Consider the following 23,868-nt stretch of genomic DNA (forward strand, 5'->3'; position numbering starts at 1 on the left):
AACTGTCCCTTCTAGCCCAAACAATTTGCAAATGGGCAATTCACAATCAAATTCACCTAATAACACAGTACATTCCAGGGATAGACAATCAGTTGGCAGATGTCCTCAGCAGAAATCACCAACAAACACACAAATGGGAGATTCACCCTCAAGTACTTTAAAAGTATTTTCAAAAGTGGGGAACACCAGAAATAGATCTATTCGCAACAAGCAAAAATTCAAAATGCCAAAACTTTGCACCCAGGCACCCACATCCCCTATCCAGGGGCAATGCTCTATGGATCAATTGGTCAGGGATATTTGCTTACGCTTTCCCCCTCTCCCACTCCTTCTGTTTCTAGTCAACAAGTTGCGTCAAACTCCACTCACCATGATACTCATTGCACCAACATGGGCATGTCAACCGTGGTACACAACACTACTAGATCTATCTGTAGTACCTCACTCCAAACTCCCACGCAGGACAGATTTGCTAACACAAAACAAAGGTGAAATCAGACATCCAGAGAGAGCTCAATCTAGCAATTTGGCTCCTGAAGTCATAGAATTTGGATATTTAAAACTCCCATCCAAATGTATGGAAGTCATTAAACAAGCACAAAAACCCACTACTAGACAGTGCTACGCAAACAAGTGGAAAAGATTTGTCTACTATTGTCAATCTAAAAACGTAGATCCTCTTACAGCATCAATACAAGACATTGTATGTTACTTACTTCATTTACAAAAATCTAATTTAGCTTTTTCCTCCATAAAAATACACCTTACTGCAATATCTGCATATTTACAAACTATTCAACATAGTCCTTTATTTAGAGCTCCTGTTATTTAAGCTTTCATGTAGGGGTTAAAACCCCTGATTCCACCAAGAACACCACCAGTTCCATCTTGGAATTTAAATATAGTGCTTAAAAGACTTACAGGACCACCTTTTGAACCCATGCACTCTTGCCAAATTCAGTTTCTAACATGGAAAGTTGCCTTCCTTGTGGCAGTTACTTCTTTAAGAAGAGCAAGTGAAATACAGGCTTTCACTCTTGAAGAGCCTTTTTTCCAAGTACACAAGCATAAGGTTATACTAAGAACAAATCCAAAATTCCTACCAAAAGTAGTCTCACCATTTCACATCAAACAAACAGTGGAATTGCCAGTCTTCTTTCCACAGCCAGATTCCGTGGCAGAAAGAGCTCTGCATACACTAGATCTCAAAAGAGCTCTAATGTGTTACATAGACAGAACTAAACAGTTTAGGAAAACAAAACAACTTTTTGTAGCTTTCCAACAACCACATACAGGCAATCAAATATCAAAACAAGGTTTAGCAAGATGGATTCTTAGATGTATACAAACATGTTATATCAAAGCAAGGAGACAACTTTTAGTGACTCCTAAAGCACATTCTCCTAGAAAAAAAGGTGCAAAAATAGCTTTTATAGGAAACATACCAATGGCTCATATATGTAAAGCAGCTACATGGTCAACACCTCATTCATTTACTAAACACTACTGTGTTGATGTTTTCTCACAACAACAAGCCACTGTAGGACAAGCTGTCCTAAGAACATTATTTCAAACAACTTCAACTCCTACAGGCTTGCCACCGCTGTTTTTGGGCTGACTAACTGCTTTGTAGTCTATGCATAGCATGTGTATCTGCAGCTACACATGCCATGGAGCGGAAAATGTCACTTACCCAGTGTACATCTGTTCGTGGCATGTTGTGCTGCAGATTCACATGCACCCTCCCTGCTCCCCGGAAGCCTGTAGTCGTTTAAGTTAACACATTTGTACATATGTATATACATTTACATTTGCATGGACATCTCTTTTCTCTTATATACTTTATCACTCCTTTCTTCACCCCCTGCGGGAAAACAATCTAACAATGGGGTCGATGATCATGCGCAATGGAACTGAGAAGAGGAGTCACTCGATCCCATGACTCTAAAACACTTCTTTGAAGAAAAAACAACTTGTAACACTCTGAGCCCAACACTAGATGTTGGAATCGATATGCATAGCATGTGAATCTGCAGCATAACATGTCACAAACAGATGTACACTAGGTAAGTGACATTTTCCATCTGGTAGAGACATATTCTAGAGACCGATTCCTTACTGCCCACCCATACTCCCCGCTTGCGAACTGATTACTAGGGACAGGGATTTCCCCTTTAGGTCCTTAGCTCTGGCGCACCAATCTCAGTGTTCTTAGCGGCTCTGCACTTTTGCATGGAAAGTCATTAAAAGAAGCTGAGGTCACTGCACAAAGGTGACGTCTATGTACTATTGCCAATGTCATCACGGCGACTACGACACCCGCAAAGTCGACCGACGCCATCCACCAACGCGCAGGGGTATTGCTCAAAGAAAAATCTCCTGATCCAGTCTGATGCCTAGTGGAAATTCTAAGGTAAGGAATCTGCAACTAGAGTATGTCTCTACCAGATATTTCGTTACCAAATACTCTTTGTACCAAAAACCAACAGAAGCCTGTAACCTATTTTTGACGTTCGGCCCCTGAATACTTTCATATAGAAGGACACATTCAGAATGCTCTCTGGCCAAGATCTTGGTTGCTCTGGACTTGGGGAATAATGTCTTTGGATCCGTAGGATGCACTTTTTTTTTTTTTTGTAAGTCTCTCCTGCAGCCCCACAGATATTAGCTGTACTTCAACATCTGTCAGGAGCATTTTCAGTTTGCAGTTCTTCCCTTCAGCCTCACCCAAGCACCTCATGGGTTCACGAAAGTGATTGTGGTGGCCATGGCAGTCCTTTGTAGAAATGGAAATTCTCGTTTTTTCTCCTACCTCAACAACTGGCTGTTGAAGGCAAGCTCACCACAGTCAAACTCCCCCTCCAGTTGACTGCAAACCTTTTGACATCATCAGGGTTCACATTCAATGAGACAAAGTTGCACCTGACTTGTTCGCAGAGCTTCCCTTCTGCCTCACCCCAGCCCCTCAGAGATTTGATTAAAGTGATGGCAATGGTCATGGCACACCTCCAGGAGTATTAGAAATGCCAGTTTTCCCCTAACTAACCTAATGGATGGTGGAAGCAGATATGCCACAGCCAGGCGTATTGCCCCTCCAGATGACTGTGAACCTTTTACCATCACTGTGGTTCACCATGAATGAGACAAAGTTGCTCATGACTGCTTCACTGAGGCTACCATTTATTGGCTGAGCCCTGGACACAGTGCTGTTCAAGGCCTTCCCTTCACCACAATGAGTTGGGACATCCAGGTTATGATCTGATGATTCAGTCTTGATCTTGGAGAGAGCATGTCTGTGACTTCTTAGCCTCCTACATCTTCCTGATCGATCAAGCCTGGTGGCACTTGTGGGCTTTGCAATGGAATCTGAAGTTCCAGTAGGCCCAGCACCAAGGTAATCTATTGTATTTCAACCATAATTAGGAAGACATGGCTTACGATTTGCAGTGGTGGCTGCTGAAACGCATTCGGTCCAGCACCACGGCCATCACCCTTTCCCACCCAGAGCGGACTGTGATGATGGACGCATCATAACTGGGTTGGGGTGGTCATCTATTTGAGGTGGCGATCAGATTACTCTGGTCTCTGACAGAAGCCCTGCTTCATATAAAGGTGGTAGCGTTGTGAGACAATTATCTGGGGCTGAAGGCTTTCCTGACATCTGCCAAGGAAAGGCTGGTGTAGGATATCACAGACAACACCACCACCATGTAGTATTGCAACAATCTAGGTAGAGTAGGGTCCTGTGCCAAGACAAACGGCTCCTCTGTGGTTGGTTGGAGGGCATTTCCTCCGTCACAAAACACTTGATGGGATTCATGAATGCTAGAGTTGACAAGCAAGAGGTCTTTGGCAAATCGATGAATGGGATCGACATTCAGTTGTGCAGGGCACCTTCTGACAGTGGGGAGAAACCTGACTGGATCTTTTCGCCACATTCAACACCTTGCAGTGTTGAAGCGTTTGTACTTTGGAGTTTCCACAAGAACGCTGACTAGAAGATGCATTCTGGCTGGAATGGAACACAGGGTTATTGTATACCTTCCCACCCCTGCCTACCTTGCCCTGGGTTCTAAAAAAAATAAAGATCCGGAATGTCCTGACCCACTTCATTCTAGTGGCTCTAGACTGGCCGAGGAGAATGTGTTTCTAGTACTTCTGAGCATGAGCATTTGCCCCCTTGCACCACCCGCCCTGATCAGGCTACCTCGTTGGAATTATATTTTATCGCCGCAACAGGCAGGGTCCTTAACTCAAATCTGTGTGATCTCATCCTCCATGCATGGAGATTTAGTTGCAGCATACATTTGATCTGCCACATGAAGTGATGGATATCATCATTGCTGCCAGACTCCCTTCCACAAAGTCCATTTATGCTGGGCGCTGGAACAAATTTGTAGTCTATGTGGTGTCCGCCACACTGATGCTTAACACTCAAAACTGTTCTTTTTTTTCTTTTGTTTGTGGTCCAGCAAGTTCATGCATGAGCACTATTAATGTTATTTACCAGCCCTTTCTGCTTCCCTTCCTGTTTGAACCACCTGTTGTGATGAGGTTTATAAAAGAATTGGCACATGTCCCTCTCTAACCTTTTCTGATGTCTCATTGGGACCTTAACTTGCTCCTGAAGCTTCCCATGTGTATGGCCTTTGAGCTGATGCATAGCTGCTTGCTGCATCTCCTGACTTTGAAGATCATCTTCCTGATTGCTGTTACTTCAGATCGTCACATGAAGAATCTTCAGATGCTGTCGGTGCTTACACCACGTTTTTCCCGGACAAGTTGGTGCTGAGTTTTTGAATGGCATTTTTACCAAATCTTGCGTCTCCTTTACATGTAGGGAAAACCCTCACTCTACTAGTGTCCTTTACTCTACCTCAACCCTCAAAAGACAAGGAGAGGCTTTATCAGTTGGACCCCAAAAGGGCTTTATGCTTTTATATTGAATGTTTTGAGGAACACCGTGTGGCCGATCAGATTTTTGTGGTGTTCTCCAGAGCATGGAAAGGGAAAGTTGTGCAGAATAGGACTCTTTCAAACTGTATTGTCCTCTGCATCAAGATTTACTACGCAGAGGCCAAGAAGTAGTCTCCAGAAGATCTGAGAGCCTATTCCTCCAGGAACAAGGCTCCTATGAGTACACTGCACATCCTGTCCTTGCTATCTGCTTGGCTGTGATATGGTTGTCAGTGTACAGGTTCACTAAGCACTACTGCCTTGACATTCGCATCCAATAGGAAGGACATTTTGCACGTTCAGTCCTGCAAGACTTTTTGGTCCATTCCACAGACCTTTCACCTTTGGTGGGGTACAGCTTTGGTATCTATTTTGAAGTAAGGATCTCCAATTATACCATTCTATCAGAAGAACGTATTACCTTCGGTAATGCTCTTGCAGGTGGATACTTTATCTAAGGGCAAATTCTATACTGCGGTCCCACCTCTACGTGCCGTGACCTCTTTTTACCATCTAAAGAGGGTGCTAAAGTTAAGAATCTGTATAACGGTACTAACAATTACTTGAGCTCAGCCTCTGGGGGTGCGATAAGAAAGAAACTCATTTCTGCTAGAGACTTTTAACTGCAGATTCCTCACCTTGGAAATTTTGGAGGGCACCAGTCTGGATCCTTAAACTTGTGATAGCAATTCCCTTATGCATCAGTAGGTGACATCTTATGGCTCTGTGTTGGATCCAGCCCACCCCGGATGTGACATCAGAGGCACTATATCTACACAACAAACATATGCTGATATCAGTTCCTTCCTTTTCACGCCTTCTCGCACCGATCCAAAGCTTCATCAAATTTTGTTAGTCTAACAGCATTTATTCCTGCAAACTGTCTAGTCCCCTTCAAAACAGTAGGGTTTAAACCTTGCAAGGACTGCAACTGTCAGATATCAGTAACAGACACCCACAATGTCTGTGTCTGGTGTTTTAGAACCAGGCATGACTCTGCATTCTGAGACTGCTGCACAAAGATGAACAAGAAGGCAATCCATGACAGCAAAGCCAAATTTGCTAAAGTCAAAGAAGGCCCGGTCTCTGTTGAAGTAGTGGACATGCTCTCGATCCCAGAACCAATCTAACAACCATTCATTATTGAATTCCAGGAGTTCAAGTAAGTCCAAAAAATGACAAACCACGGGTCTCCATTGTCCAGCAACTCCCATCATTTGGAGTCAGGCAACCTCTTGGGTACATTTGGGCCACAGAGTTATTCTGCTGATTAAAGATAATTTCCTCATCTGGTTCCGGTGTGCCTAACTTCCCTGGGCCTCCGGCGATGTCTCAGCAGATAATTGAGCTGACACTAGCCTTGGACAAAATCTTTGGTCCCTCACCAGATCCCTCTGGAGTGCCTTTTGGCGCTAAGGATTCAAAATGGCCTCCAGTTGGGCTACTGCCAGCAGATTGATCCGAGACGCTGACTGCACCACTTGACCTGTCTGCCAGCTTGGTTCTACTGGCTCCAACTCAGGTGCCCGAGTCTGTGCCGGATCTGACGTTTCCTATGCTAGAAACTGAGCTGATCGTTTAACCCAACTCTGAAACTGTTACCCTCTCTAGCATCTCAAACAACAAGGCTGTACTCTAATTCTGACCCAGAAATCTACCGTCCTCATGCTGACGACATTAATGATGATACTACTCCTTAGGGTGATGAAAACCCCTTTTTAGATCTGCAAGATGCCGTTAGGTTAAACACTTCACCAGATATTGGTCTGTCCTCCCCTAGCCAATCTATGGGGGACAGAGGAGTCCACCTCCTTTGCCACAGTGATCAGGAGGGCTGCGGAAGTGTTGGACCTTACCCTCCTCACAGCAGCTGTAAAGACAAATATTTTAACTAGGGGGCTTACTCCAGGTCAAGCAAGCTAAGAACCTCTACTTTTCTTCAATGAACCCCTCACTAACATCCTGGTGGGTACCTGGGCGGCGGGAGGATCTTGCCCCCCAGTTAATAGACAGGTGTTGAGGTGACATAGACCTACTTTTGGGGATGTAGGCTCTCTCCTTCAACATTCCACCCCAGAGAGCTGGGTGCTGTGTGCGTCCATGAGTCACATTAACCTTAATGGATTTCCCACAACTCCTCCTGGGTTGAAACATGGGGATGTTTGCCAAACGTATGTTTTCCTCTGCCAGCCCTGCCCTCAGATCGGTCAATACTAATTGCCTCCCAGAGAGGTATTTGCATGTGTTGTGGGACAGAGTAATAGACATCTTTCTAGCTTTCCCAAAAGAAATCTGACCAACCATACAGCGTCCTAGAGCAGCTTGCTAAGATATAGCAAAGTAATCAATTTGCTCTGGCTTAGATGCGACTGACTGGGTAAGTAGTCGGAACGAGTGTGGTGCTTTGGCGCCATGCCTGGATTCGCTCTACGGACTTCTGTTGTCATCCAACAGTCTTTGATGGACTTGCCTTTGACAGCTCTAGACTGATTGAAGCGACGGTGAACTCAGCGTTAGAAAGATTTAAAGAAAGCAAAATCTCTTCCTGTTTTCTAGACCTAGCACTACCTGTTAGCCAGTTTTTGTAGGACTTGTCCTCTATGTTTGTGCAAAACTAGGTACACTGTGCAGCGGGTCCAGGCAGCCACACGTTGGTTTCCACCTAATGCTCCAGTTTTTAAGGTAGCTGGTCGAACATTTAGGCTAATCCAGAAGATGTGTTGTACTCACAAATCCAATCATGCACCACACACTCAATGAATAACTTGAAACCAGAATTTATAAAAATACTTCAGGCTTTTATATACATATCTGATAAAGACTTCTAGTTGCAGATTCCTTACCCTAAAATTTTTCCCCAGGCGTCAGACTGGATTCGGAGATTTTCCTTCGAGCAATACCCTTGCGTATCGGAAGGTGGCGTCGATCGATTCAGCAGGCGTCATAGGCGTTGTGGTCGCCGTGATGATGTCGGGAGTAGTACATAGACACCGCCCTCGCGCAGTGATGTCAGTTCAGTATTTCCGTGCCACGCGCTGATCCAGAGAGAGCTACCCTGGCTATTTGTGGGCTGAATTCGACCTTTTTGTCAAAGTTTTTTGTGTACAACTTTGGTGCGTTGAGATGTCAAGCCTTGTGAGGACTGCCAACGGACGATGTCAGTGACAGATCCTCATTGCGTTGTCTGTGGTGCCTCTAGCGCGACCACGACCCAAAGTCATGCTCCAAGTATCGGGCCATGCCCCCGAAAGCTTTGAGGGAGCGGTCCCTAAAGCTAATGGCGGCCCGCCACTTAAACCGCATAGGTCCCGGTCTCGCTCGAGAGTAAGGTCTCGAGATCGGTCGCAGAGTCATCACCACTCATCTTCTTCGAAGTCCTCGGGTCAAGGTAAGAAGAAGTAGAAGAAGTCCCATCGCTCTCTGACTTCACCCCGTCCCTCGGCCGACGCGACGCAAGACGAGCGTCCACGCACTAGGCCTCTGTCCTCGGAGCCTGGGTCTGCGCTTCCCCGAATTTGTCGGAGCGCCCCAGCCCAACTGAAAGAGTTTTACGAGGCCATGCGCCTAATCTTTGGGCGGCCGACCCCGATACGGCTCCCTCGGGCCCAAGGGGTTTGGCTGAGGGGCCTTCGGGTTCCGCGCCGGTGGCTTCGGCCCCGGCCACCGACGCCGGTCGCACCTTTGAGACCTTCCCGGCGCTGGGTCGCATGTCAACGCTCCCGACGTCGGTGGTGCCCACTATCGACATCGACCCAATTCTTATCCCCAAGGACTCAGTCGGAGCGGCGTCGACTGATGCCACCGTCGGCAGGCCCTATTCACCCTTGATCGGAGTCTGACCCTTTTTGCTAAGGGTACGAATACGGGAAGGAATTGGAGGGGTCCCTGCACCCTTATGAATACCAGGATGACCCTGCTATGGACTGGGCACAGGATTTGGGCGAAGCCAGTGGTCTGGATACTTCTCCTGATGCTGACATGCTGTCTCCTCCTACCGTGGCTCAGACAGAGGGAGCTACTTACAGTATGGTGGTCAATAGGGCAGCTGAGGTCCTGGGCCTTGAGCCACCTACTGTGGAAGTCAGGTCTAATCTCCTGACAGAGGTGCTTCAGCCTGGGGCTTCTACTGTAGAACCCCTTCTCCCATTCAATGAGGCCCTCACTGATGTCCTTTTGGGTATGTGGTCCAAACACAACACAGGGGCTCCTGTGAACAGGACTATCGCTCACCGCCATCAGCCCGCGCCGAACGACCCAAAATTCCTGTCCCAACACCCTACGCCTGAGAGTCTTGTAATCCAGCTTCCTCATCTTCTGGCGCGTTCCCTTCCACACCCCCGGATAGGGAATCCAAATTTGCCTGCCGCGTCCTCTACCCAGCCACCGTGCCAGGCACGCTGGACAAGCCTATGCTTGGCCATAGATGTGGAATCCCACGTGGCTGTGGGACAGGGGACCAAAGGTCTGTCTAGTCTGCCTCTGCCCCCGCTCCAGCCTCCAAACACTCCTAGTCCGTCCCAACACTCCCACCTAGTTGGAAGCAGGATCCGCCATCACCTGCCCCACTGGGAACATATCACCAAGGAGGGTGGGTTTTGCAGATCATTCCGAAGGGCTACTCCCTCCCTTTCGTATCTGCACCACCACACATGCCACCATCCTTCTATCTTCTTCTGTAGGATCATTTGGTGCTTCTCCGCCAGGAAGTCGCGGCTCTCTTGGCCAAGGGAGCTATATAAAGGGTCCCTGTGCCAGAAGTAAGTCATGGTTGTTATTCCCGCTAATTTATGATGCCAAAGAAGGATAGGGGCTTACGTCCTATCCTAGATCTTCGGGAACTGAACTAATTCCTCAAGAAGGAGAAATTCAAAATGCTCACCCTGGCTCAGGTTCTGTCTGCCTTGGACCCAGGAGACTTGATGGTAGCATTGGATTTGCAGGACGCTTATTTCCACATCCTCATCCTGCCTGCCCACATACGCTACCTCTGATTCGTGGTAGGTCACAAGCACTTTCAGTTTACCGTGCTTCGTTTCGGCCTTACCAGCGTCCCTCGGGTGTTCACAAAAGTGATGGCGGTGGTTGCAGCTCATCTGCGCAAGTTAGAGGACTCAGTCTTCCCCTACCTAGACGACTGGCTGTTGAAGGCACCTTCGCACCAGAAAGTTGTCTCCCACCTTCAGACTACTGCAAACCTCCTGCACCAGCTGGGGTTCACTATAAATGTGCCGAAGTCACACCTGACTCCCTCTCAGACGCTCCCCTTCATCGGAGCTGTTCTGGACACAGTGCAGTTTTGGGCTTATCCTCACGAAAAGCAAGTCCAAGACATTCAGGCTATGATTCCGGTCTTTCAGCCTCGGTCTTGGGTTTCGGTGAGACTGACTCTGAAGCTTCTGGGCCTCATGGCCTCCTGCATCCTGCTAGTAGCACATGCCAGATGGCATATGCGGCTCTGCAGTGGGACCTGAAGTTCCAGTGGGCGCAGCATCAGGGAAATCTCTCCGACATGGTCCAGATCTCGGAGGGGACTGTGAAAGACCTGCAGTGGTGGCTTTCAAATACCGATTGGGTCAACGGCAGATCCCTCTCCCTTCCCCAACCAGATCTCTCTATAGTGACAGATGCGCCACTTCTGGGTTGGGGTGGCCACATGGGGGAGGCGGAGATCAGAGGCCTCTGGTCTCCGGCGGAGTCAGGACTCCACATACATATGCTGGAGCTCCAGGCGATCAGGCTTGAGTTGAAAGCATTCCTTCCCTCTCTCAAAGGGAAAGTGGTGCAGGTGTTCACGGACAACACTACTGCCATGTGGTACTCCAATAAACAAGGCGGTGTACCAACAAATCTGTTGACCCCCTTTCTGCGCCTCTTTCAGGGGTTCTTCTGTTCATTCTTTCATTAGCCCAGCAGGGCTCTGCTTTGGGCACCCTTAAAGGGTATTTGTCTGCCATTTCCACCTTTCTTAGGCTTCCTGATCAGCTCTCACTCGTTAAATCTCCTATTGTGAGTAGGTTCACCCACTTATTTCCTCCCCTCCCTCCATCATGCCTCAGTGTGATCTTAATCTTGTACTTACTTACTTGATGTGAACCCCCTTTGAGCCAATGCATAATTGTCCCTTGCGTCTCCTCACATTCAAAACTGTCTTTCTGGTCGCTATCACCTCTGCTCACAGGGTGAGTGAGCTTCAGGCCCTTTCTTCAAAGCCTCCATACTTGTCTGTACACCCTGACAAAGTGGTGTTACGCACTAGAGGCTACGACGCCTGCGGAGTCGACGGCGCCACCCACTGACGCCTGGGGGAAAATTCTAAGATAAGGAATCTGCAACTAGAATATGTCTCTACCAGATATTTCTTTATCAAAGGTAAGTAACATGTATTTTAAGACCAAGATCTTTAAGATACATTAAGTACTTTTTGTGATATGACTTTTCAAAGTTTTAATAAAGTTAGTCTTTCTGTGCGTAATGACGCACCATAGGAATCAATAGGCAGTCACTTTTAAAAATGCATTAAAAATCCTACAGTTGGGTTACCAGTCTCTTCTTTTGCAGAATGGTCGAAGCAGTTGGTGGGCACACTGTGCCAGCTGGAGAGCCTCGGGCGGCTCCTGGTTCCGGTGGGAGCAGAGCTGGAAAGTCTCTTAGCACAAGCACAAGGCCACTTGGAGGGGCCACCTGGAAAAGGAGCTGGTTTGCAGATTTAAGGGTGGTACCTTTGGGTTCCCTTGAACTGTTGAGTTCGCGAGAGGTTAGGGACCCGGAGCACACAGCACGTTCTGCGATGCAGGGCTCAGGGAGGCCGGATGCAGGGCAAGTTGGAGATCTTGGATGTTGTGCGCAATGGAACCCTTTGGAGCTGGAGGTAAGTCTTCTGGCGGCCTTACAGGACGACGAGGGCACTCTGGTGGGAGGTCCAGGGTGTCACTGAAGTCCCTCAACTGGGGCTTCCTCCTGGTCCAGTTACAGCTTTGGGTGAGCTGTTTTTGGTGGTGTTCGATGTGCACTGACCATTACCTAGGGTACTGGCACAACTCGGCCACAGTACGGCACTGTGCCACCAAAGTTGGCACACCTGCAGTTCTCGTCCGAGCTGTGATTGGTGTGTCGTCTGGTCCGGCTGAGACTTCTGGTGGCAGAGATATGGTCCGGTCGGTGAAGTTGCTGGTTCCTTGTAGGTTTCTTTGGTTTCTTGAGTGGTGCCTCCACTCAGGAGGGAGATCTCGGGCTATTTGCGAAACCTGGAGGTCCTCGGGGTCTTTTGAAGTCGGTCCCGTGGTCATCTCCTCCGCATCGGCGAATGTCGGAGCTCTGCTGCAGCAAGCAGGGGTCTTGGAGCCTCTTCTGGTGCAGCAGGTCCTCTGTTCTCGTCCTGTCGGGTTCTTTGGTGCTGTCTTTTCTTCCTGATAAAACTGATTGCTTGGTCTAGGGGAGCCCACTAAATACTAAATACTGAATTTAGTGGGCGTTTTAGGGGGAACCTGGTAGTTTCTAATGGGACACTTACCCTTAAGTGGCTACACCGACTACAGTGACCACTTCATGTGGGAAGGGTCACTCCCCTAAACCTCATTGGCTACTTTCCAGCCACCCAACATGGAGGAAATTGAAATGGAGGATCTACTTCGCCTGCAAGCCCCTAGGGGTGGTGCATGCTCAGTGAGACTCCCTCCTCCTACCCTTTGTGTGGTTTCCCACCTTTGCTCCTGCCAAAAGTTGGGGTGGACAAAGGGAGAAGCCCTCTGATGACAGTTGACGGCTTTGGATATTCCTCATGAAGTTGTTGCCGTCATTCTGACAGCCAGGAGTCTTTCTACCAATACTATGTATGCAGGATGCTGGTAGAGTTCCTCCTGTGACATTCAACCCTTACAAGCCCAGTTATCCAATATCCTAATGTTTTGTCTTTCTATAGCCCACAGTGGCAACAGTGAAGAGTTATCTTTTGGGCGCTTCTGCCTTCGCACGTTTGCTAGATTAGCCATCATTCTTCAAATCACCTATTACGATGTGCTTTTTTTAAAGGGTTGATCATGTTCCTGCCAACACTTTTTGTGATGCTGCAGTGGACCTTAATTTGGTTCTCACATACCTTTATGTGTACATACTAGGAACTGACGCACAGCTACTCTCTCCACCTGCTAACCATCAAGACAGTGTTTCTTACTGCCATAAAATCTTCACTGCGAGTGAGCAAATTCCATGTTTTGTTCATTCAACAAACATAGACCTCTTTCTACCATGACAAGGTGGTCCTCTGGACAGAAGAGTCACTCCTGCCAAAAGTAGGCACTACCTTCCACATGGGCCACATAGTCCCACTACCTTGATCCTAAGAGGGCCATCAGCTTTTACATCGATCAGACCAGAGACCATTGATTCATCAAGTTTTTGTGAGCTTCTCTGGAACTAAAAAGGGGGAAGCAGTGCAAAACAAAGCCATCTCCCAATGGATTGTTTTTATGCATTAACATCTGCTGTGGGTTAGCCAAGAAGCAGCCCCCTGAAGGTTTGCATGCTCATTCTACTTTAGCAAAGGCTGCAGCCATTGTGCTGTATCTCTTTGTCCCAGCACTTGAAATGTGCCAGGCTGCAACATGGGCATCCCTCCATACGTTCATGAAACACTACTGCCTGGATAGTCATGTTCGGCGGTTCGGACATTTTGCCTAGTCTGTATTGCAGGATTTACTGGTCCGAGCTATTCCACAATCCCACCACTGGAGGTGGAATTGCTTTGGTATCTATTCACAAGGTGTGGACTCGATCAGACGAACAAGTTACTCACCTTCGGTAACACCTTTTCTGGTCCCGGACTCTATCAAACCAGATTTCTCACCGATGCACCCTTCTTCCATTCTGTGTATTGAACTCATAGAATACACTGGTAAGATCCCAATCTAGAGATCTGCACAGTGGAATTCTGGTTTCTATGGCCTCCACGTCCAGCAGCACAGAGATTGGAAAGAAACTGACATCAGCACACGGAGGTGGTGTGAATATAGTGGCTCTAATGTCACATCCATGGCGGGAAGGTTACGACTTGGAATCTTGTGATACCACCTACGGGCATGTGAAGAAATTGCTATTAAAAGTTGTGGAAGGTGAGGAACCGGAGGTTAGACTCTCTACCGGAAAAAATGTTACCAAAGGTAAGTAACTGGTTTATCAACATGTTGGTGTGGTGCATGTTTGTGGCTCCACTCTGTCACTTCTGGGGTGGTACAGAATCGCCTAGCGACATGTGAGGGAATTGCTGGGAAAAGTTTTCAGATCCAGTCTGGCACTTGAGAAATAATCTAAGGTGAGTGTAGAAAAGTGCCCCTTTTTGCATTGTTACTCTCTCTGCACACACTTTTTTGCGTAGTATGGATGTTTCCACAATTGGCAGCCTCCTGGCACACAGCTAAGTCCCTTGTAAAAGGTACCAGTGGTATCAAGGGCTCTGTGGGCTGCAGCATGTATTGTTCCACCCTAAGGGACCCCTCACCAAACACATGCACACTGTCATTGCAGATTGTGTGTGCTGGTGGGGAGAAAAAGGCAAAGTTGGAATGGCACCGCTCTCAGGGTGCCATGCCCTCAAAAACCACTCCCTGTTGCATAGGTAAGTCACCCCTCTAGCAAGTCTTACAGCTCTAAGGCAGGGTGCACTATACTACAGGTGAGGGCATAGCTGCATGAGCAATATGTCCCTATAGTGTCTAAGGCCATTCTTAGACATTGTAAGTGCACTGTGGCCATATCAAGTACATGGACTGGGAGTTTGTCATTACGAACTTCACAGCTCTATGATGGCTTCACTGAAGGCTGGGAAGTTTGGTATCAAACTTCTCAGCACAATAAACCCACACTGATGCCAGTGTTGGATTTGTTACACAGTGCATACAGAGGGCATCTTAGAGATGCCCCCTGTATTTTACCCAACCCTTTAGTGTAAGGCTGACCAGTCTGTGCCAGCCTGCCACTAACAGACATGTTTCTGACCCCATGGGGTAGAGCCTTTGTGCACCCTGCGGTCAGGGACAAAGCCTGCTCTGGGTGGAGATACTTCACATCTCCCTCCTGCAGGAACTGTAACACTTGGCCTGCTATCACAGTGCCCCAGGGCACTCCAGCTAGTGGTTATGTCCACCCCCACCGGGCCAAGCCCCACTTTTGTTGGCAAGTCCGGTGGGAAAATTAGGAAAAACAAGGAGGAATGACCTCATCAGCTGAGACCACCCCTAAGATGTCCTCCCTCCCCCAAAGGGAGTGGACACAAGAAGGGTGTAGCCACCCTCAGAGACCATAGCCATTGGCTCCTGCCCTCTGACTGTAATGCCCCTAAATCGAGTATTTAGAAACACCCCTGAACTTTACTGACCAGATTGCTTGCGACTTTGGAAGAAAGAAGGACTGCTAAGCTGAACCCAGCAGTGAAGACTACAGACACCAACTGACTTGGCCCCAGCCCTACTGGCCTGTCTGCAGCTTCCAAGATTCCTGCTCCAATAAGGCAGCCCATTCTGCAGGACCAGCAGCCTCTACAAACACCCAGAGGACTGCCTGGCCAGCAGAGGACCAAGAACTCCAGAAGACAATGGCCTTGTCCAGAAGAAATCAACAAAAGGACTCCAGAACCGGCAAGGGTCCGCAACCCCTACCGTCTGTGCGCCAGACGCACACAGCCCGAGTTCAGGTGGCCCACCGATCCAGAGAAGGTCCCCAAGCGATTCTGGCCTCGAGTCCACCCTGGGTTGACCCCCTTCTGCCCAACACATCGACGCCTGCAGCTTGAATCCGCAGGACCCCCCTGAACGCAGTCAGAACTGATGAAGATTCCCAATGCCCAAGGAGTCCCCTACACCCCAAGCCCCCTGGCCTTGGGGAATCCGACAGATAGCCCAGCAGTGTCTAGCGGGTGCTCCCCTACTTCGCCAGCCTTTGGCATCCCAGAACTGACCCCCCTGGACCCAGCCTGCAGCATCTTTTGTGACCCCCTAAATCCCCGTATTGAAAAGCATTGGGCGCCCAGCTCTGTGTTTGCACCCTGCATCTGGCCACCCTTGTGCCGCTGAGGGTGTGTGAATAGTGTGATCCTTTGCCTCTCCTCCCGCCCCCCGTGCTGAGCTACACCCCCAGGCCTGTGTCCTGGAGCTGCGGGTACTTATCTGCTTTCTACTGACCACCACCAGTGCTCATAGGATTCCATTACAAACCAGACACTAACTTAAACCTCTTCCCCCGCTCGGCCTCTGTTGCTGCACTATTGTGGTCAGCCAGAACTGAATCGTAGGTCGTGTACTTACCAGTTTTCTGTGCTAACACTTTCCCCCCCATGACTTTATATACTCCTATGGAAAATTGCACTGTCAACTTTTGAAATAGAATATCGCTGCTTACTTGTAAACTGCTTTATCTACAGAAACCAAAGTACATTTGATATATATGCTTGATACCTATTGACAACTGTACTTACCTGCAACAAAGTTATTCTGATTCTAGTAATAAGGTAACAAAATATGTGTTTGCTATATAAAAACAATTGACCTGGATTAGCCATTGAGTATGTGCCTCATTTCTTGGCAGTGTGTGTACAACAAATGCTTTGCACTACCCTCTGATAAGCCTAACTTCTCAACCACACTACCGCAAGAAAGAGCATTAGTATTAGCTATTTTAGCCTCTGTTAAGCTCTAGAGAGCCCCTGGACTCTGTGCACAGTATACCTCATTTTGGTTTAGTATATACAGAGCCAGCTTCATACAGTGAGGAGTCTACGGTTGGATTATCCACCAGAAAGAGGTTTACGTAGATAAGTTACTTTGTCTCAGTAAAGCAGCTAAGTTTTACTGTAACCTGTATCGTGTAAGAGTTAATTATGTTTTCAGATTGTGGAATTTCATATGGCTTTTGTATACATGAAAACTTTGGAAGTTTGCAGTTTTAAAGTAATGTTTATTAATGTTGTATTCTGTGGTAATTGCATCCCTAGGCATTTCTACAAACACCCTAACCAAATCATTAACATGTTGGATTTAATTACAAGAAAGAGATGTCTTTACAAATCTATGTTTTTTTGTGTAGCAACTACACTGCAGATGAAGGAAGAGTTGCTGGAAGGAGAAGAATATTCTTTTGTTCAAGGGACTTCTGACCAGGAAAGTAATGGATCTGGCAGCTACTATATCAAGCAAGAACCATAAGAGACCTCAAAACCTATTTGAGAAAAAAAATGATCAAATTGGAAACAATGTTGAACTGGTGTTCTTGGCTACCTACGAGAGTGATTCAAGTTCTGAAGATTTGGTTTAGAGGACTATTTTAATGAAACGTTTGTTTCAATTTATACAGAGATTTGGCAGTTTTGTGTTGTCGTATTTGAAGTTTTGGAAAGAATTTTGTAACGTTTTCCACGTCCAGCTCTGTTGTTAGATGTTAACAAGAACACAAAGATAATAATGTTGAATATATATTAAGTTTTAAATGACAGCATTACAGAAAATTGTTTTCAAATGTTTTGTGCAAATTCACAAGTGTTACCAAAAGTAACATTACAGTGCCACTGAGGCAATGCGGTTTTTGTAAAATAAAACAATCACATGTCTACTGCTTTGAGTACACATTAATGCAACAGGTTATCTGTACAGTTTTATAAATACGTATATATTAATTTCTATTTCTTGCAAATGTGAGTAAAAGTGTTGCATTAGTACATCATTTTCTTTCAAAGCAAACGCCATTGGGATCTGTGTGAAACTGAAACATCTGTGCTCTTGTGTACAGCTTTTATTTAATAAGCAGCCCAAGGAAAAAATGAACAAGTAAACATTTAAATTTAAAAAACTGCACTCTAAGCTTCTAACTGATGACCTCTTCAGTCACAGAAGTATTCTTTCTCTGTTCAGTGTGCCATCTAGAAAGTGAAAAATATACATGTTTTAGGTGGAAGGGTCGATTGAAATGTGTCCTGATTTTTATTTTGTGTTGACATTTACTTTTGCCTTACGTGGCCTATTATGTTCCACGTTGTTCTCTACTAGTGTGACCGCTGAGGGGGAGATAAATTATTATCTGTCTGGACAGCAAATTAGTGACAAATGACCTTGCAACAATATGGACAAAAGCAAAACAGTCCTCTTTGAATCTGTAACAAGAGCTACAACCTATCTATTTGTCTGTGTGCTCCTGTGGAATTGCAGCAGTATGCCATGGAATATAATGTGCTAAGCACAATTCTGTTGCCATCAGCTCTAGTGCTGCGAGAGTGGGGAAGAATGGCAACATATTGGGTGGACAACTCAAGTAAAAGACTAAAGAAGGAGGAGGTGTGGACTAAGGCACAAGAGGCCCAATCCTTTTTAGTACCTCCTTAGGCCCTTGAATGTTCTCCTGTTCACCACTGTGTTGCCCCATGTCCTTACCTAATACTTTGCTATTCCTTGTGCGGCTGAAAAGAGAACAATGTAGTAGTTGCAAGAATGGCAAGGGAATTTGGGGACATCACACAGAATACAATGGGTTGGCCATGCTAGCAAAACTGGTAACTCAATAATGCATCTTTGTGTTGACATGGTCTACTGTTTTAAAATGCATTGGTCATGTCCGATGAATATTAGAAATGTCTGTAGAACTTGGCAATCTGCAAAGCCCGATTTGCTGAAAGGTATCATTAGCAAATGATGCAATAAAAAAGAAAAATACAAAGGTTAAAAAAAATAATGTGAAGTATTTATAGGCAGGGTATTTTCTCTGAACATCTATATTACAAAGGCATAGAGAAAGAGAATAATGGTGGAGCTAGGCAATCTCTCAAGAGCCTTTTAAATCTGTTTTACATCAAAATAGTTAACTTTTTTCATGTTTAGATGGTGGAAACATTACAAATCATTTTTGTACAACCTTTTTTTCAGTTTAATATATTAGAATGCTCTAATTTGCTTCAGTGATATTCGGGTCATGCTATGTGACTGATAATCAGGGTAGAAATATATAGTTCTTGTTTTATGAAATATTGCTTCTCTGCCATTTATTCTGTGGTCATTTTGGATTTGTAAATTACCACTTAATCTCCATTATTGGGCATGTCTTGAGGAAAACCTGACGACACTTCTCAAACATTTGAAACTAAAAGTCTATTTGAGAAAGGCATGTACTTAATATAGTCTATCCAGAGCATATTTTCTTTTAGAACCAGGCATAAATGTGAATATTTGAAATATTCCAGCTACCGATCTCATCAGAAGTCGTCTACTTTAGCCATCAAAGCATATATAACTGATATGGGTGTGTCTGATATTGAGCCTGCCTCCAGGGGATTGTAACTGCATCTCACATTAGCTTTCTCATGTTTTATTTCAGGTTTATAAAATTTTGAGTTGAATCCAAGATATGGTTACCAGGATGTGCACAATGTAAGCCATTTTAGGGCAAATTATTCTCCTGGTTACAAGTGTACTGTGTTTATATGCATGGCCACGTTTTGTTAAAATGTTCATATACAAAGCAAATTTAAGACAAACAATCCTATGCTTGTGACCTGAATACCTAAATGCTGTCAAGCCAGAATTCATGTGAATTTTGTTCTTGGGATCCTAATTTCTATCATTTGTATACTGAAATTCTTCCTCTTTGAGATATAACAAACTTTAGGAACGCTATTACTTCAAATTTCAGTATCTCCCATTCTACTGTCAGATAGCCCTAACCGAAAAGTACTTTGTCTGTGAGTTGAAAGGTGGTGCATGACATTTTATTTTTGACTGTCATAATTTCTGTTTTTTTCGAGTATTGGTTAGTGACTTTCATTCAGAGCATGTAACATCACATTTATATGTAATAAGTATATGAGAAAAATAAGAGCTTTACCTTTTACCAGTAAGACAAATGCAAGGAATCCTCAGGAATTATTGTTGTATGTTGTAGAGTGCTCAGCAGTGCACAATATTGATAACCAGCTGTTTGACCAGGGACATAGTGTATTTATAAAACTGAGCCAAACACAGTAATACAACCCTGCATCTCTTTGCATAAATAGCTAGCATGATAAATCAAATTACAGACACCATATTTGGTGTATGTTTTTCTTTAAAATCAAACAAAACAATGTGCATAACTATTTGAAAACCAGCAAGTTAATTTTGTGTTGTAAGATATAGCTAATTGTATGGATAAAACAATATGCACAAGTTTGTCATTCTATGCAAAAGAGTTAATAGTGTAAGAAATTCAATGGGGGTGGGTTTATGACTGGATAGTAATTTAGGATTTGCACATTCTCATTCAAAGTATATATCATTCCTTGTCAAGAAGCATACATTGAACATAATAAACTTTATATTTTTATCACATAAATAAAAATTGAGCTTTGCTTAAAAGATATTGTGTACAAATGACTTTTTTAAATAAACACTACAGTCTACTTAGAACACCTGAAATTCTTTGCCACCAGTTTAAGTATTTATGGCACTGAAGATGTAGCTGTGCTGTTGGCAGCTATGTTATTCAGGGAAAAAGGTGATGGGAGTACACTTCCCACGCAGAGCAAATATAGTACATTCATTTGTTTACATAATAAATTACTAACCAAGAGACTGCACAAAATGTCTTTTATCGGCTCAAAGGTTTTTCCAGATCTTTGTTTTATTATTTTGAAATGTTTATGTAGAAATATTGCATCTTCTGTATGCTTCATGTTAGAAAGGCTGCCGCTGCTACAAGCACTATTCTACAGATACTAACACGGGTTTCAGTATTTGTTTTTTCTGTATTATGTGATCAACCTTTCCCATCAATATTTGTATCATGGTGCTATATATTTGATAACAATTTTTTATAAATGGGAAAGGATAATAAACTGTGACTAAATGTTTCTTTTTTCACATTTTAGATAAAGCCACAAAATACATTTATACCAATAACTATTGTTTTACTCTTAGCAACATATATGGCACTGAAGAAGAAAAAAAGAAAATATTGGGATTTTACAAACCTTCTGTATGTATTTTTAATAGAGATTAAAATCTGTATAGCCTTAAAGATTCATTTTCTTGGCAGTTCCTGTGGCCATAAAATTGGCAACATTCACAACAATTTCATCAATGTATATACCCACATAACCATAAGATATTGAAGAATGTAATGTTACTTTCTTTTTTCCAAAATAGCAGATTTTCCGCATGGATGTGAATAGCATTGATGTTATGACTGTGTATAAGATGAAAATATTTCACTCATTTTGCCTTTTTTACACAAATAAAAACATTACGCATTAAGTGAATGAGTGTTTTTGCATGTATATATAGCTTTCTGTTATATAGTGTCCTAATGATTTTCAAAGTACTTTTTCAGATTTGATGTTGGTATAGAAGAAACAGAGTACTGAGTATAGCCCAGAGTTTGTTTTCGTAATTAGGAAGTATGAATTGAGAGCATGGAGTAGTCCATTTTGCTTCATTAGCCATTAAATATATGCTAGTGCTTGTTTTAATTTAATTCTGTATGCATGATCATGCAACTGTGAATTTATTGACCTCTAGCTGGCATGTGTACTTTACCAGCTTCATGAAAATGCTAGTCTTATTGTCATCATACTTCTGCTAGTAAATGTCAGAGTTTGATTTGAAATCCGGTAACGTAACATATCAGAATGCTCTCAAGAACTACTGCCTTCTGAGGTAAAAAGTAATTGTAAATAATCATGGTGCATTTTGGATAAACTAGGTCAGCAAAAAACACCGACTATTAGTCTTCAGATCTGTGACGCGTATGCAAAAATTTAATTAGGTGCACCAGGCTATCTTTCTCGTTTCTTGAAGATGCATACTTACTTCCTTGGGACGACCCACTCTGTATCCAATATTAGAAATTCTGTTCTAACCAGTAGTATCAAATACCTGAGGAACTATAAGCTCAGTTGTAGTCCTGAGCTTTGGTTGGAAATCTAAATAAAACCTTAAGCTTGTTTACTTGTAATTTTCTTTTTGTGGTTATCTCTGCTATTGTGTCACTTACAGGCTTCAAGCAGTGTTCGAATTTAGAAGACGGGACAGCTCTTTGCATATTTTTTGAGCATTCTAAATGACCTTTGTTGCATCTCATCTTCCCTTCTTTGTTTCATTTTAACAACTTGGCCAGAGACCAGAATAACTGGTTTGTGACAAAACAATGTTTTCTTCCCTTTTATTGCTATGTGACGACATTAAGAAGAAAGAAATCAAACACTTGACATTTATTTGCAACTATATTGTCTTAGACTCTTCAGTTAATCAAACAATGTAGCTTTTTTAGGCAGTCAAAAAAAAACATACAGCATGACCTAATTTAAATAGAAAACATGCGTTAAAAGTAAATGTAAAAAACAACAAATGATTGCCATGTCTAAAAAGCAGATTTACACTAATAAAGTAAGAGTGTAAAAACTAAGTAGCATTTCATATTTAATAAATAAAGGTCTTAAATATTGAGGATGCACCGTGACAATAACAAAGGGCAGATGATCAGGCTATAACAGCAGTACATTTGCAGTATAAGGAGCATGTGTATTTATCCATATTTCTGTAAGTCATTGCTGCTACAGTAAAAAACAGAAGACCAGTACACAGCCTGAATTTGAAAATTCCAGAGCAACATGGTGGAAGCTAATTGACAACAGGGAAAATATCATCACCGCCCAAAGAATTAACTTGTCGTATTCAAGAGTGTCCTGCTCAATAGTACAAGTCCCTTCATTGACACAGTACCTGAGCTGATTTAGAATGAATTTCAAAGGGAGAGAGACCCACTGGTGAACGAAACCAATAATCATAGCGCAGACTTTTAATAAATCTATCCTGCATTGAGTTGCTCCTTGCTCATAGTCTTTCTCTACTTAATACCAAACTCCAGCATACAACTGAGATTTTACTTTGATTCTCAGAGCCCAAACAATTGTTAAACTTTAGTAATCTGGTGTCCACCACAATAGATCTAGATGCGCGCTCCAGGTCTTACCTGAATCATTGAATTAGAGGGAAGAGTTTAGGTTGTGTTTCATGTGAAGAATCTCAATGGAATCATCGTATTCTCTGCTGTCGGAGTCTAATAGTAATAATAAGCAAGCAGTGAACACAAATACCATATTATGATTACTTTTTAGTACACCAGAATAGAATACCGAAGTCCTAGAGGGGACTTGCTGAAGATACTCTGCCTATCATAAAGTACTTGGATTTCAAATACTTTGTATTAAACATATACCGAATGTTTAAGTTTAAAACCTTTTATATGACTTCCTCACCTTCTATACCTATTTTCAACTCCGGAGTTAACACATTTTCTTCCATGTTACTTAACATTTCTACCCAAGTAATATCTTGGTGCTTAAATGTTGACAGCGCTTATAGTAAAAAAATGTTCTCTTTCCAACATTTTAAAACTGCATTACCACAGAGGTCCCCCTCCCTAGTTAAACAGTTGGCCTGATGTAACAGCTTGCTAAGTGCGGTCTGTGGAAATTCCCCAACCCCGAAAACGTTTTCAAATTAGAATATATAATCCTGCACCAGGCATTCCCATGCTGAGAAAACCACCTGCAGTTTTTGGGGGCAATCATTGCACTCAATGTTTCCTAAGATCCCCTTTTCTTGTTTAAGTAATGTGTTAAAATCCAACTAAAACATTTTGTACAACAGAAATGTCTGAGGAAAAGATCAATGAAAAGGCATAACCTAGTTCAACAGAAGTTCACCTGAAGGATCAGGAATCCGTTTTTGTTAAGAGTAAAGAGCATTCTGAAATCTCAGGCCTTAGTCTCCCAATCTATACTACTTTCCACTTCAATCTTGCCTTTGGGGCTGAGACCAATGCCTAATTACTAGATCTGAGGTAGCATCTTGATTTACAAAATATGGTTTTGTGTTGTGAAGACATTTGAAGATTGGGTATATA

The 23,868-nt window shown here is 44.0% G+C and overlaps 1 protein-coding gene across 3 annotated transcripts in view; it reads left to right on the top strand.

Annotated features, from left to right (window-relative positions):
* MBTD1 (mbt domain containing 1) overlaps nucleotides 1–21,215 on the top strand; it is a 527,258-nt gene extending 506,043 nt beyond the window's left edge. For 2 of the 3 annotated variants that reach the window (XM_069200036.1, XM_069200037.1), the window contains one exon: nucleotides 17,029–21,215. In XM_069200036.1, the coding sequence (XP_069056137.1) occupies nucleotides 17,029–17,147 (119 nt within the window). In that variant the 3' untranslated portion in view covers nucleotides 17,148–21,215. The remainder of the gene's footprint in view (nucleotides 1–17,028) is intronic. The other variant, XM_069200040.1, reaches the window with a different exon arrangement.
* Nucleotides 21,216–23,868: the final 2,653 nt, after the last annotated feature.

Source organism: Pleurodeles waltl, chromosome 7 (genome assembly GCF_031143425.1).
Source record: "Pleurodeles waltl isolate 20211129_DDA chromosome 7, aPleWal1.hap1.20221129, whole genome shotgun sequence".
Classification (NCBI taxonomy): domain Eukaryota; kingdom Metazoa; phylum Chordata; class Amphibia; order Caudata; family Salamandridae; genus Pleurodeles; species Pleurodeles waltl.